Source organism: Pygocentrus nattereri, chromosome 12 (genome assembly GCF_015220715.1).
Source record: "Pygocentrus nattereri isolate fPygNat1 chromosome 12, fPygNat1.pri, whole genome shotgun sequence".
Classification (NCBI taxonomy): domain Eukaryota; kingdom Metazoa; phylum Chordata; class Actinopteri; order Characiformes; family Serrasalmidae; genus Pygocentrus; species Pygocentrus nattereri.
This window is the reverse complement of record NC_051222.1, coordinates 26,475,428-26,490,534: the sequence shown is the minus strand read 5'-3', so window position 1 is coordinate 26,490,534 and position 15,107 is coordinate 26,475,428. Positions and strand designations below refer to the sequence as shown.

The window sequence follows — 15,107 nt, the reverse complement described above, 5'->3', positions numbered from 1 at the left end:
GTGGAAAAGAAGATGTGTAGATGTGATAGTTTTCAATGCTCAGTATCTTAGTGTTCAATATTTATTGAACACATACAAATATCTGAATATTTAACAACATTTATATTGAATAATATATTGAATAATAATATTGAACATTTAAAGAGCTTTCATCTGAAACAAATGTCAGTTCTGAACTTCTCAAATATTCAAATTCCTAAGAAAAGTATAAATTGTACCTTTAACACTTAGGTCTCAAAATATCAATCAGCAGACATTTCTATGTAGAGAAGTAGAGGTACAAAGCAGATACTCTTTATTTAAGCAGGTGCAGAAAAGAACTCAATTAAAGCTAAAGAGTGAAATCTTCAAACACAGCTGAAGACAAAGGCAGCATAACAGTGTAATCAGCAGGACAATGTGATGTTCACCAACTCCAGCCAACTCCATATCAGAGTCCCAAACAGGAGAGGAATACGTTTAGTATCATTGTCAATTCAGAACAGGCGAGTTCTAAATGGTTCATTAAATGGACACAGATATGAAGACAAGTTTACTACAAGCAACGGCAGACTTACAGATCATGTAGAATTCTAAATATTTTCCACTTTCCTCCTCCACTTTATTATCTAGCACAGGGTGGTTAGCTAAAACCTTGATAATGTAAACAAGTTTAACAGCTTCAGAAGATGCAGTTCATCAATGGAAAACCCACATGCATTCATTCATTCACATTCTCAGAAGCTGACTTCTACCTAGGCTTTTGTGCTTGTGTAGTTTCAACATGTGGCATATGATTATAATGCAATATCGCTACTTTTTAAATGCGCTTATTATGCAAATTTAAGACAATCCTTCAGATAGTACAGTTCATACTTCAGAACAGAAAACTCTCATTTGTTTAGGCACTGCTGTAGTATAAGCAGTGGTACAAGATTTCAAACAAATTTACAAAGTAAAGAGAACTATTTAATCAAATCACTCTATCTTCTTTTATCATCTGAATACTGATAGGCTTTCACAATAGTCACTGTTTTTCATTTTAATTCTCATTCTCACTTTGGTAGTCTTCTATCTGCCAATATTATCAGTTAACATTAATACCCCCGTCATAGTTATGATCACTGGTTAATCTAAATTCTTTGGTCACTGGTTAAACTACAATAGTTCACTGACTTTACGTCCAAACCGGAGGTCTGTACAACCAATAGACTTCAAGATGATGACATTAAAATGTGATAGGGTTACATTTTCTGGCTATTTTGATGTTCCCAGATGGTGATGTTGGTTCATTAGAAAACACTGTGAAACATGTTTAAAGTATGCTCACATGTGCAAAGTTACATGGTCCTTCCATGTTTGTCATCATGTTCTTAACAAGATATGAGCCACCCTTTTGTCCTACTCAACTGATTAAAAAAATGAATATAAAGTACTACATACTTTCATATCAATGCAATGATTTCTGTGTCAGCAACCCAGTATATCCAAGATACAGTTCTAACTCAAGGTTAGATGATCAATCTCTTAAAAAATGGGCAGGAATGATGACCTTCTTATTGATATGGTCCACCTGGTGAAAGAAAATAAAATCTTTACTTTCACCTCCTTGCAGTTTGGCTTCTTCTAACAAGAATCTATTCTCCTGTAGCTGAATTGAACTGAACAGTCAACTGTCTTTATCTTCGAAGTGGAAAAAAAAAGACACTATGGTTGTTAGCTTAACATCAGTCAGTCTTAGTGTTTTTGGGCTAGGAATTAAAATATGTGATGTTGCATGTGAGTGAAACAAAAAAATCAACTATGAAATGATTAATACAGACACATTTCTCATTGATGAGTAGATTCAGACATTCAATCTTTCCACTGCCCATAGAAAATGAGATAATTCTACACATCCCATATGCACACTGTTTTAATTTGATAAGCTAATTAAATGTTAAATGAAATAAGATAAATGACTCACTTCAATTATGCCAAAGGTGTTCATGAAGACATCTCCACCGATATTAAGCACAGACACTTTCTCCAGTGGTATGCAGTGACTGAAAACACAGAACCTGTGTCCATTCACAATTACCTGAAGAATTCAAAGCAAACATTTTATTTCTCCTTTTACTTAATTATTTAAGTTGCTGATCCACTCATTTCAGTTCTTGACCTACTGTACCTTATAGCCTTCTGGATTAATTGCCATGCATATGTCAAAGGCTCCTCCCTTGCTAAAAGGACCCTCTGGGGTCTCTTCTGGATTCTCCCTCTGCCTGTTTATGAAGCTGAAACGGACCACAGGCCTTGTCTCACGAAAGCAGGGGTTGAAGTGGAATGCAACATCATCACCATCCTTTGGCCCCGTCTTCAGATTTATTTCAAATCTTTAAACAGCACAAAAAAAAGAAAATCTTAAATGAAGAAACTGAAAGAAAATCTTGTTTTGGTATTTCTGTCAATGGTTGTGTCAGAGTGTAAAATCATATTGAAGTAATTACATTTCATATTTACATTTTAATGTGTTGCAGTGAAGATTACGTGAAGATAATGTGTACTGAGGTCAGTACTATGACATCATACCTTTTGGCATCTGAAGGAACAACACCTTGGAAGAACAAAATCAGTCCAGCTCTCAACCCTCCAGTGATTGAGTACACATAGGGTTTAATCTGTGGTGATCATTAGCATTGCAGGTGTAAGGAGGGACCAAATATTTCTAAAAGTAACATGTATTAATATCTTTCATGTAGGGTTGGACAGTATGACAAGAATATAGTATGCCATATGGTATACCATGGTATCTTAAAAAAAAAGTTATTTCAAAACTATGACTTGTGAAATTTCTATGTCACGTCTTCTGAATGTTTACTTTGTTTGAAAGATTTAAGAAATGACTGAATTCCAATTTGAAAAGGATAAATTTTAGTTTCTCATTCGACCATCTGCATGTATGTGTTTCATTCAGTCCCATTGCCACAAGCGTATAAAAATAAAATGAGTCGATCTAAAGATCTTACTGAATTTGAACATGGCACAGTTATAGGATGCCTCTTTTGCAACAAGACAGTTTGTTTAATTTCTTCCCCCCTAGATATTACACAATCAACTGTGAGTGGTATTAAAGGAAGCATTGAGGAACCACAGCAACTCAGCCACAAAGTGACATGCCATGTAAAGTTGCACAGTGGGATTGCTGAGGTTCATAGTGAACAAAAGTCATCACTGCTCTACTGATTAAGTAACTGCAGAATTCCAAACCTACTTTGGCTTTAACATCAGCTAAAAAATGTGTGCTGGGAGATTAATGGCATGGAGTTTCATGGCCAAGCAGCTGGATATTAGCCATATTATACTCAAAGTAAAGTAATACATCTGACTTTGAGAACAGAAGTTGTTGTATTTAAGTCCAATGCATTTAGACTGCCATTCTCCAAAGTTTCACAGATAGTGTTCACAATGCCTGCTTTTCCACATAATTAAAAAAATATTTTTATCTATAATCTCAATTTTTTCTTGAGAACCATGCAATCATTGATCATGCAAATGATTGAGTGTACATGTATTTTGGCAGATCATGTTTTCTAGACTGTTGGCACAATGGTCAATTTTCACTTGGTAATCTAAAGTTGTTCTAGCTTTTCTCTCTCTGTCAGTGGAGCGATACAGTGTTTGTAAAAAATCTGTGATGTTACAGCGAAATAACAGCACAGTTAGAACACCTCTCAACCAGTCAGCTTGCATGGCCGGAACTACTGTTGTATAATTTCTGATATTTACCACATCTACAAATAATGGATTGTTTTACCTACTTAGTTAATAAAGGTCTGACTATCTATGGGGAATACTGATGTAGGAATTTGCAAGTGGTTATTTCAGTTGAGATTTCTTTGGTTGCCAACTTGCGCAGACTCAGGAGGGATGAGATGAGCGATAGTTTGATGACCACTGAGCTTAATCCTCATTGTCTAGAAAGTCTACCGACAACCATGTGGACACAAGCGGTGTTAAAAAGAGCATAAAATGTGTTATTTTCACACATAAAGCTTGAATTTATATTCTAAAAGAAATGTTAACTTTAAAGTGTGAACACTGTGAGCTGATTATAAAAAAAGCAATTAATCATGCTTGGCATCAGTTAACTAGCTCGCTGTTTCGTTAGCTGAGATCTGTTTATCTACAAGATTGACCGTCTTTCTCTGTGTATATTGTAAGTCATCTATTATGGCTTTCCATGGTCTTGATGTGGCTTTAATTTAAAGTGGCAGTGAAAAAATGTTGAGTGATGCGCCGACTTATTGAGCAGTACTCTGAATCACCGGTATGTGTATCTCCATTGAAAATAAATTGTTTTGAATGTTTGGGCCTCATGGGACCGGAATGTGTTGGTGTTAAATATGATAGTAGCTCAGATAATGGCTACATACACCATAGAACATGTTTGATTTTGACTTTCACTCAATCAGTGGAGTTTGCACTCTTAAAATCCTCTGAATTCATTTTAGTATCAGTTCTCTGGAACCAAGAGTGTGTGTGACCTAAAATGCTACAGTCCCAAACACCACAGCACAGGTTCCATTTGGGAACCTTGACTTTTGATCTTTCATACATTAGTTTTTATCACCTACACTTCATCTACACACCAGCTACACAGTTTCAGCAGAGTAGTAATTAGTCAAAGTCAAGCCTGTACTGTTGTGTGTGGAACTGTTTACCTGTAGCCTGTTTGCTAAGCAAATTATGAAGTTAGCTGATCAGGCTATTGATACATCACAGACAGTCCGCTGTACTGTATAATGTGGGACTGGAGACGGTTTGAAGGTATTAAAAAATGAAGGTAAAAAAAAATGAAAAAATGAAAAAAATGAAGGTATTAAAAAATCTCAAAGGGCAATGTTTGTCTCATCGCTGTCCAAAGAAAAACAAATATCTCCAAAATGGCAACTGTACAGGAGAGGGCAAAAACATTCTTCACTTTTAATGTAAGTCAATTATTCCAAGCAGTTTTAGAGTATTGATAGTGGTCCATTCATCATGTAATTTTCACACAATGTAAATTACAGCCATCATGTTCAAATGATGCAGAAAACTAAAATCCACAAAAATGTAGATACATGTTTTTCATTGGAGACTAACAATATGTTTATAAGACTAATCTCTACCCACTAGCTAATCCACCCTTCCATTCCTCAATTTTATCAGTACATATATACACAAATTAGTTTTATTTACCAGACATTTAAGCTCTCATATTAATAACTGAATAATAATTTTAGAAATCAAGGATTTAAACTAGAAGGAACCTTTAACCCACTCTCACTCTTAAACCACTTTTCAAATAAAATATTACTCACAGGGCTGCATACTGGATTTGTGACTCCTGACTGGATGTTAGAATCTTTCCGACGTGAGTATCCTGGCCTCAGTTCCTTACCAAAGGAAGAGTTACTCCAGTTCTGGGCAAAAAAGTTTAATATATCTTATCCACAAAATACATTTCAAACTCACCAAGACATTCATGTGTCCCAGCTGTGTAAAAAGTGGATTAACTTTGCATTTCTTTATTACTGTGAAGCAAATCACTTTTCTTGAGTAAGTGTGACACAGGGGCGTAGCCAAGGAGATTGATCACAATTGATCAAATGAGAACAGTATATTTATTGAGCTGCATTTTTAAGATAATGATCAAATTGATTTTATAGAAGTGCTATCTATGCATCAATGTCAATCAAATCATTGTTCTCCACAAAGCTCTGCCTCCTTTTCTTCAGTCCTCCAATACCTGCTTAGCAACCTTCAGTTTGTTATTTGCATGCTAATTACAATGTCCTTTTACTAGATAAAATGTCTATTTCAATGCATTAAGACATATAAGATAAGACATAAATGCCCTATAAACATTTTTCATGCCTGGCCTGGCAATATGCTTTAGCAAAGGATAATTAGGTTTAGGTTTTTAAGCTGTGTTGTTTTTCCTAACCTTTCTCAACTTAACCAAGTTTTGTCATCTTCATTGCAAAGAGGTTGTGCCTGTGGTGAGCAGATGCATGGGTGACAGCAAGCCTTATGTGTGCTTCAATATTAAAACTTCATACTGACTCTTCTCAAAACTGATTTCAGCATGTAGAAAGACTATGGTGGCTGTTACAACCCCCCAAGCACCCCCTGTATTCAAATACTGGCACTGTAGCACAAAAAAAAAATCTGGAGCCACTCCCTTAAATGAACAGACCATAAACAGTGATGTCTCTGGCACAGAAAACCTAGTGGGGCACCATAAATTGAATGGGCAGCAGCCGACTCATTAATGAAACTACCCACAAACCTGATCCAAACACAAACACACTCCATCAATAAAATTACAAGTTCACAAATTAACGTAACGCAGGAATGGAAGTGGAGAACATGCGTGATGTGATAAAGAGATTAGATCTCATAGAAACTTGTTAGACAGCCTCGCTTTACAAATCTAATGTTATCTAGGGGTATATGATCATTGTGGTCTGCACAAACTTATGCAAAACTACATATCAGAGCTGGGAAACACCTTACTTTTTGGGCTTTAGGAATAGCACGCCTTGTAATAACACAGGATGACTTCCACTGATGGTCACTGCTCGAAAAGACAAGATGCATGACGATGTTTCATCTGGCAAATTTGTCAATTTTTCTCAAAGTCCACCAATCCATGAATGAATTCAAGTGATAGCATAACAAGGGCAGGCAAGGAAAGCAGAAACATGATTTTAGCTACACTCACAGTTAGCCATGTTTTTCTTTTGAAACCCTCTGGACTGAAAAAGCAGTTTTTGTCCCCTTCAGACTGAATGATGTTGAAATCCTCTGTTTAGTGCAGTGCCTAATATTTAATCTCTCATTTCTGCTCTAATGACAGGGTACCAAATTTCACTTTCATAACATTTTTGACTTGACTCATTATATTGCCTTGCTATCATGAGTGGCTACCACAACTTATGAGGAATTATGGCTAACTGCATAGTAACGCCTACACCATAAACAACATTACTAAATGTGTGTAAATTTATTAGATTTTATTGGCTGCTCTCAACATGAGGCCAACATGATCATGGCCCACATCTGGTTATTGAAAATGATTGAACATGCGCAGTGTTTTTAACTGCTCACTTGGTTAGACGAGTGCTGGCCCCACGCTCACCAAATGAAGACTGATAGGAAGGTATAGGTAGATAGGTAGAATTCATACAACAGGTACAGGAAAATATCTGTATATCGGAGTGTATCGGACAGCTCTACCATAGTCAGATGTAATAACGCGCAACAATTTTAGTAACTGAGAAAACTAAATATATTTTAGTTGTTACACTGAATTATTGATCATGTCATGCACTGCTCTACAGTGACATCTGGTGGGACCAGGCCCCTAATAAAGAAACACTCTGCTACTGTCATGATTGGCTCCTCCCACTCCATGTGCTTTTTGTTTTGGTTCAGCCCACTTGTTTGTTGACTCTGCCCCTGATTGTTTTCACCTGTCCCTCGTTATCCCTGTTTTATAAACCCTGTGTTTGCCGCTTGTCTGGGCTGGTCTTTGTTGTTTGAATCTCTGTGTTGTTGGTGTTATATGCTGTGTTGGTTGTACTGGTGTTGTTTGCTTGATTCAGGTTTATGTCATGTCTGGTCCCCGATCTATCCGTGTTGGCTCATTGACCCTGGACCGTTTTGACCATGACCCTGGATTTGCCCTTAATAAATCTTGCTTATCTCCGCATAAGCATCCGCCTCCTCGCTCCCCATTACAGCTACTTAAAAATGCTTACGTGCTGCACTGAATCAAATCCTGTGCTTATTTATCAGCTTGTGCCTGTTACGAATGCATGCAAATGAAGCTATCGCAAACTTAGCTAGCTCATTTACAACACATTTACAGTTTGGCACTTTAGGCTCACCCCTTCTTCTGAAAGAAATGGATGAGAATTTGCTTGACTCCTTTTTGCTTCCTCTCTGTCTCACTCCATTCCTTTTGTTTGTGAAATCCTGATTTTGCTTTTTTTTCATGCAGTGCCTCATTGTATGACATATTGGTTTTATTTGCTTGAGATATTTTATATTTTTTAAATGCGTTCCTAATATTGATACAACTTATTTAAAAATTATATCATTGATATTCTAATTAATTTTTTATTCACTATTATTTACTACATATTGTATGTCTTTCAGGGTCCGTGTATAAGTTTTAGTCTCAACCTCAAATAAAGACATAAATGAATAAATGAAAGCTGCTTCAACATATGTCATGTATGCAGCCTCCAGTGATACAGATGTACAGATGTACTTATTTCTTGAATTGCTTTACTTTAGATATACTTTCCTCTTGAGAAATGAACTTACTTGAACAACACCAATGGTGTTCATTAAGACATCTCCACTGATGTGAAGAGTAGTGGCTTCCCCTTTTGATGATTTTGGGTTGAAGATGATGGTTGAACGCTTATGACCATTCACAAATACCTTAAAAGAAACTAAAAGTCATTCAAGGGCTTCACAATATTTATTACATTTGACCTCTAATTTTATTAATCACCATACCTCATAGCCATCTGTCTTGGTGACAATAAAGATATCAAAGGCTGATCCTCTGGGTAAATCACGTCCATAACTGTTGAGAAACATCATAAATGGGAAGGAAATTCTGCAGAAGGAAAATATCATCACAGTGGTACTGTTTTCCTTTGGCCCAGTCCTATATTCTATGTCAAACCTGTAAAGGATAAAAAAGTTTTGGTATTCAAAAGTAACTATCTATCTAGCACATATCACATCTTGTGTATTAAACATCAGGAATTCATACCCATTTCCATCTGGATGAACCACACCTTGGAAGAAGAATGCCATTCCTGGTTTCAGCCCTTCAGGGATCGCAGCCACATATGGAGTGCCCTGTCATTAAAACAAATATGGCATTCAGTCAGTGATATAATGTTTATATAGGATGCACTAAACTGCTACAAGGTCATTTCTAAAGCCATAATTTCCATTAGAATGCAGAAATTATGTGAAGCTACTGAGAAGCTTGGCCATAAGTCAGTTGAAGTAACTGTTTGCCTGTTCATCTGACTCAACTAACTAGTGTTAAAACTGTACACTGTCTAGGTCTGTGTGTTATTAAGAAAGTCTGCAACCTTAATTTGTGTATTAAGGCCAAATTTACCAAAATAGACACTAATTACAGACCACTTCCTAACACTTTGTGCTGGTGGGGGCAGCCAATTTAGTGGCTTAACTACAAAGAACTACCAGGATGATGAACAACAGGAAAACTCATTTGCAAATTATTTTGACTTGTATTACATTCAAAATAATACAACAGCATATTATTTCATATTATTGTTTTGTATCATAAAATGTATTGTTTTTCCCTTCAAAATAAACACAGTGGTCTCATTATATCAAAAATAACCCATTTTAATTCATTGTCCCAATGTTTTTATGTATCACTGTATACATAATTGACTCCCTTTGCCAGATCACAATATTTACTGAATTGAAGGTTTACACATTTTTGCCTCAGTGGAAATGATACTCACAATGTCGCTGACTCGATTTTTGACCTCTGACCTGATGGTTGACAGATTCCACCGTGAGGTGATCAAGCTGGTCATTATCTTATTCCTTAGTTCATTACAGAAGGATGTAGTAATATCCTATTGGGAAGAAAATTATATTATTACATATCTTCCCCAGGATCTCAAACAATGTTGTTATTTTTCATTTTTTGCATTTTATTTTTTGATGCCCACAATAAGAGAAATTTGTGGATCAAACCAACCACCATTCATTTTAACAAGGCCACTGTAGCACTGACCTTGTCTTGAAGGGAGAAGGGAACAGAGTCACTGGCTTCGCTCACTCCCACATCACTAACTGCTCGGTAACGGACCCAGTACTGGTTTGCAAGCTGCAATCCAGGTAGTGTGAAGGTTTCTTGTGCATCCGGAGTGTCTGTGAATTCCCAGTCTACAGCATCAACATCTGAAACATCTGTCAGTGCAGCTTTGTGTTCCACTCTGTACCGCACAGTCAGTCCAGTTGAGGATTTCTGGAGCTTCAGGATCACATTCCTGTCCTGAATGTCAATGCTGGGAGCTGGAGGCTTTGACACAGGCTGAAAGCTGCTGTCCAACATTTTCCCTTTTCCATATAGATGGATGGAGGTGCCAGGATTGGTGGAGTCTGACACTGAGGCGATGACAAACCTGGTTTTATTTTTGTCTTTATTGGCCTCAGAAAAACTTTTGAAGAGAAAAAGATTCTCTCTCATCTTCTCAGATATTTCAGGATTGCTGAACCAGGCCTGGATGTCTTGGTGACTTGATTTTGGAATTGCTGACAGCTTTTCAAACTCATTGACTCTGAGGAACTCAGTTATAGCTGAAAGATAAGGGTCTTCATATTTCAGAGAAGTGAAGGAGAAGCAAACTACTGTGTCAACATTGGGATTTAACAGAATGCTGCTGAACTGGCCTGAAGATGTTATTACTGGGACATCACTCAGTTCCCTGGTGTAGGAATTCAGCAGATCTATTTCACTCTGAACATTTTCTAACCACTTTCTCAGCATATTAGCCTGAAAGAGGGACTTGCCATGGATCAACAGGATGTCAGTCAGTGCCTGGTCATTCACCTCTCCACTGCGGATAGCAGGAAAGATCCTGTACAGGGCTTTTTGGAACAACACTTTGTATTCACCAAATGATTGCTGGAATATTTGCAGCCTGTCTTTCACATCCTGGAAATCACTTACTGTTCTGTTTTTAACCAAGTCATTGCATTTTCTCTCTGCTTCTCCCAGCTCCTCCAATACAGTCTCTACTTTAGATATCAGTGTCGCACCAATTTCTCTTTCCAGCTTTGCTGCTTTTTTGTCCAACAGTGCAAGAGGATAGAGCCAAACCTTCACTGGTACAGCATCGTCCTCCCTCTGCCTCAGCAGAGATGGTAGCTTCTTGTATAGCTGCAAGGCTTCCATGTATGTGGTAGGATTCTCCTCAAGCACACAGTCGCCATAAAATGTACAGCTGATATGTTCAGCCATTTCCTTTTCTTTGTCATTCATCTTTAGGTCTCCTTCACCCTCAATGGAAAGTAAAGGGATCTTCTTAACCATTACATTTAAATGTCCCTCGACCTCTTGTTTGTCTTCATTCTCTGAGAATGTTTTATCAAACACCATAAAAGCCTGAGCTCCATACAGAACAGCTGTAACAACATGAGTGGCGGTCTTCTCCTCAAACACCTCAGGGTAGGTGATGTTGCCCAGCTGAGTCATAGTAAGATGTTCAAATCTTGTTGTCTGGCTGTACTGCAGAGTAACCCGGGACTGATGTGCTGAGGTCTTCTGATCACGCAAGTATTTGGCTGACCCTCCAACCTCCACCAAACCCCCCAGAAAGCTGCCTTTAAGGGAAGCACTCACATCTAGGAGGCTGGCCTTTTCACTGAGGGAGTCAGAAGCAGAGAATTTCAGATCTGTGCATGGCCGTCGATGCACTTCCAAATCCTGAGTTAATGATGCTTTATCCCACAGAGTAACACCTGAAATTAGTGACAGACTAGAGCTGATCATTCAGTTACAAACTGTATGACAGTCAAATGATCTCCTATGACTACGGATATTCACACTCAACCCCATTACTAGATCTGAAACTTGTTTTGGACATATGACATTAGACCCACCACATTCAACTTTCATTATAATTATATGCGGGATGTAGAATGCCTTTCTTTCTATAAACTCTTTTATACATATTTTATACCACCATTTCTCATTGAAGGGTCATGATTAGAATGTGTTGCCCAAGCGTTAATTTAAAAATCTAAATTAAATGTCTAATGTCTCAATGAATGAAACGGATAATTCTAAGATAATCTTATATTTATTAGTAGTTAGTGGCATAACTAGGATCTTACAGGCCCCAGCGCACCAAATAATTAATAAATAAATAATACCCACCCAAACATGCTTTAATAAAACATGACAAGGGGAATTTTTTTCTGTTATTATGTCTTAAATGAGTTAATGCACTCATGGCATGCCACTCCACCCACTCGCATCTACTGTCACAGGTTTTTAGACTATCTATTTGCATTACTGTATATTACACTCACCGGCCACTTTATTATTATGCTAGTAAAAAGTTGGACCCCCTTTTGCCTTCAGAACTGCCTTAATTCTTCCTGGCATACTTTCAACAAGGTGTTGGAAACATTCCTCAGAGATTTTGGTTGGTTATTTGAGTGACTGTTGCCTTTCTATCATCTGGAACCAGTCTGCCCATTCTCCTCTGACCTCTCACACCAACAAGGCATTTTCGTCCACACAACTGACCGCTCACTGGATATTTCCTCTTTTTCAGACCGTTCTCTGTAAACCCTAGAGATGGTTGTGTGTGAAAATCCCAGTAGATCAGCAGTTTCTGAAATACTCAGACCAGCCCGTCTGGCACCAACAACCACGCCACGTTCAAAGTCCCTTAAATCCCCTTTCTTCCCCGTTCTGATGCTCGGGCTGCACTTCAGCAAGTGGTCTGGACCACCTCTACATGCCTAAATTCATTGAGTTGCGGCCATGAGATTGGCTGATTAGCTATTTGTGTTTGTGTACCTAATAAAGTGGCTGGTGAGTGTATTTGTCAGTGCAGTTATTTAATATTTGTGAATATTGTTAGAAGAACACAGGTTTGGTTTTTCTTGCTGCACTCCAGCCATACCATACATTTGTTCAGTTCCATCAGCAGTACAACTGTGTTAATTTAATGAGAGATTGATTTGATAAAATAAGTACTGGATGGTAACTGCAACTACTGAAAGTCCTCAAGGAGAGCTTTAGGAAATGGTTATATCAGCTCACAATCAGCTGTTCATTTGTATTTAATCTAATGTTAGTGTTTTTGGAAGAAACTAACACTTACTGCCCAGATAAATGGTTTCACTGATCGTTTCTCACCTGAGGCTTTTGCACAGCATTGTAGCGTCGGCCCAAAGGGGGACGGTGCTACTTCCCATGAGCCCCTGCGGCTCCGGTATTGGTTCCTGTTATGTGTAATGTTGGCGCATGTATTTATTAGTTATGTGTTTGGTTATGTGTGTTATGTAGCTTGAGTCCTCCCTTACCGGTTTATGTAGTTGTACTGTATAAGTTGTCACCTGCCGTGTGCGTGTGTTGTATTGTTGTTGATGTCATTCCCTCGTGTGCTGCGTGGGAGAGAGGTCCATTTACCCATTTGGGTGGTTACGTGCTAAGGCATCGAATTAAAAGAGCCTTTTTCTGTCAAAATGGATCGGTTCAGTCTCTCCCTTTTCCACCACGCCACAGTATTAAATAAATTATAGTATTATTGTTTATTTGCAATAACTGTTGATTGTAAACTGACACAAACTGACACCAAATATCTTACTATTGCTTCTGAGTGGCTTTAAAATAAAACTTAGAAACTAAAAACCCACTTCAGGCTGTGCTTCACCATTGTGCCATTATCATTTAGGACAGAAACAGGAACCACTGTATCGTATCATCATTAAACTATCACATATCAAGTAATCAATTATAGTTGCATGGTTGCATGGTTCTGTAATAGGAAATATTCATGGGTTATTTAACTGTACATCACAATGCAGAAACTGCACCCTCATGTACGACGAAAAAAAAATTAAATCTATGGCATGTGAAAGAGCATGAAACCTTCACCTGGAATAAAGGAATCTCTGCGACAATCATACAACGTGCCAGGATACAAAGACCTTCCCAGGGCTGCCATCTCAATGGGCTTCATGACTCAGGAAAAGGGAGAAGGACCTGTCACATGAATACTTCCAGATTGGAAGTGATAATAATCATTTCTCCAGAACATAGGAAAGGAAGTTCATTCTGTTCTTTTCAAGAGTGTTCTGTTCAAAATACATCAAAAAAGAAATAAATCCTTGCTCATGTTGTGACTCCAACTCCCCACCAGATGGATTTTTCATTTCCTCAAAACCCAAACACACCCTAATCATTTTGCTGACTGGTTCCAGTAAGTTGTTGATATTACTCAACAAGCTAATGTGTCCAGTCTTTGTCTCTTGTTTGGCAAATGCATCATGAATAAAATTTATTTGTGACTGCAATTTATTATAAGTCCTGAAAACAAAGCTGACAAAACATTTTTCCCCAGAGGTTTCTTTCTCTCCTCATCTCTTTGGCTTGATAATCTTCTTAGACATCTTATTTTGTAATTGCTGCAAACCTGGCCAACGCAAAAAAGGCAGGCTTCATCTAGAAGGAATCAGCTTACCAAACAGAATGGTGGTTCCTTCCCACAGCAGCTGAACACAGGCAAAAGGAAGTAGAAACCATGCTCTCCAAATTACTTTGAAATACCAAAGGTCTTACCTTCCTGATGATGCTCAGAAAAGCAAATGTCAAAATATCCTCTGTAGGTCTCTCTGCTTAAGATTTTCCAATTTTAAGGACTGTCCATGACAGAAGAAATCGCTTGTTCCTGAAATCTTGAAGAAATGAAGCATCTTATTGTGGAGCTTTGTGTCTAGAATGCATACAGCTTAAACTGGAGCCTGAACAGTGGTCAGTACTGCAATCAGTATCATATTTCAGTGATCTCACTCACTGTACACATGCCCATTAGAGCCATCTGCTTCCATGACAAAGCAGAACATAAGGATCTCTCACAACTGCAGGAACAGGTTAATGGACTGGGCGTAGTTTCCCAGGGGATTTTTAAATAGGCTTAAACACTATAATATCCATCCACTTACAACAGGCAGAGATAAAGAAAAGGTACTGAAATCAAGCAAAGCTATCTCCTCTCTCTTACATAAGCTGCAAGGTCCTGAATATATTTTTCAAAAAACCAAGTCTGTAAGCATGTTCAATAAGCTAGGTGACAGAAGTTTATGGTCATGGTGACACAATGTTTTCCCAGTTAAGGTAAATTAAATCCAGAATTCATTTTAACTGAAAGCTTATACAACTCTCCCTCACTTTCTTCTAGATCACCTTCATCAGATCTGCTCCTTCAGTCTCCTTTGGCTTCTTTCTCTCTCTCTCCCTCTCCTCTTGTGTTTAGAAATACATTAATTATTTTAAACTCAGCTTTACAAGA

General features: G+C 37.8%; 1 protein-coding gene across 1 annotated transcript; it reads right to left on the bottom strand.

The window, feature by feature from the left end:
• Positions 1–272: 272 nt before the first annotated feature.
• On the bottom strand, positions 273–13,949 carry LOC108435985 (stonustoxin subunit beta-like). The gene is made up of 9 exons (XM_037543275.1): positions 13,694–13,949; positions 9,812–11,541; positions 9,534–9,650; positions 8,798–8,886; positions 8,536–8,707; positions 2,551–2,648; positions 2,150–2,354; positions 1,946–2,059; positions 273–1,552 (listed from the first exon to the last, which is right to left on the bottom strand). The coding sequence occupies exons 1-9, from the start codon at positions 13,776–13,778 to the stop codon at positions 1,499–1,501; spliced, it is 2,664 nt and encodes an 887-aa protein (XP_037399172.1). The 5' UTR covers positions 13,779–13,949; the 3' UTR covers positions 273–1,498.
• Between the last annotated feature and the right edge of the window lie 1,158 nt (positions 13,950–15,107).

Coding starts and splice junctions, on each gene's coding strand:
- LOC108435985 (XM_037543275.1), bottom strand. CDS start 13,778: ATGAAGCCCATTGAGATGGCAGCCCTGGGAAGGTCTTTGTATCCTGGC. Junction 9,651..9,811: donor CCTTCTCCCTTCAAGACAAG/GTCAGTGCTACA, acceptor TCTTCCCAATAG/GATATTACTACATCCTTCTG. Junction 8,708..8,797: donor GTTCATCCAGATGGAAATGG/GTATGAATTCCT, acceptor TATCCTTTACAG/GTTTGACATAGAATATAGGA.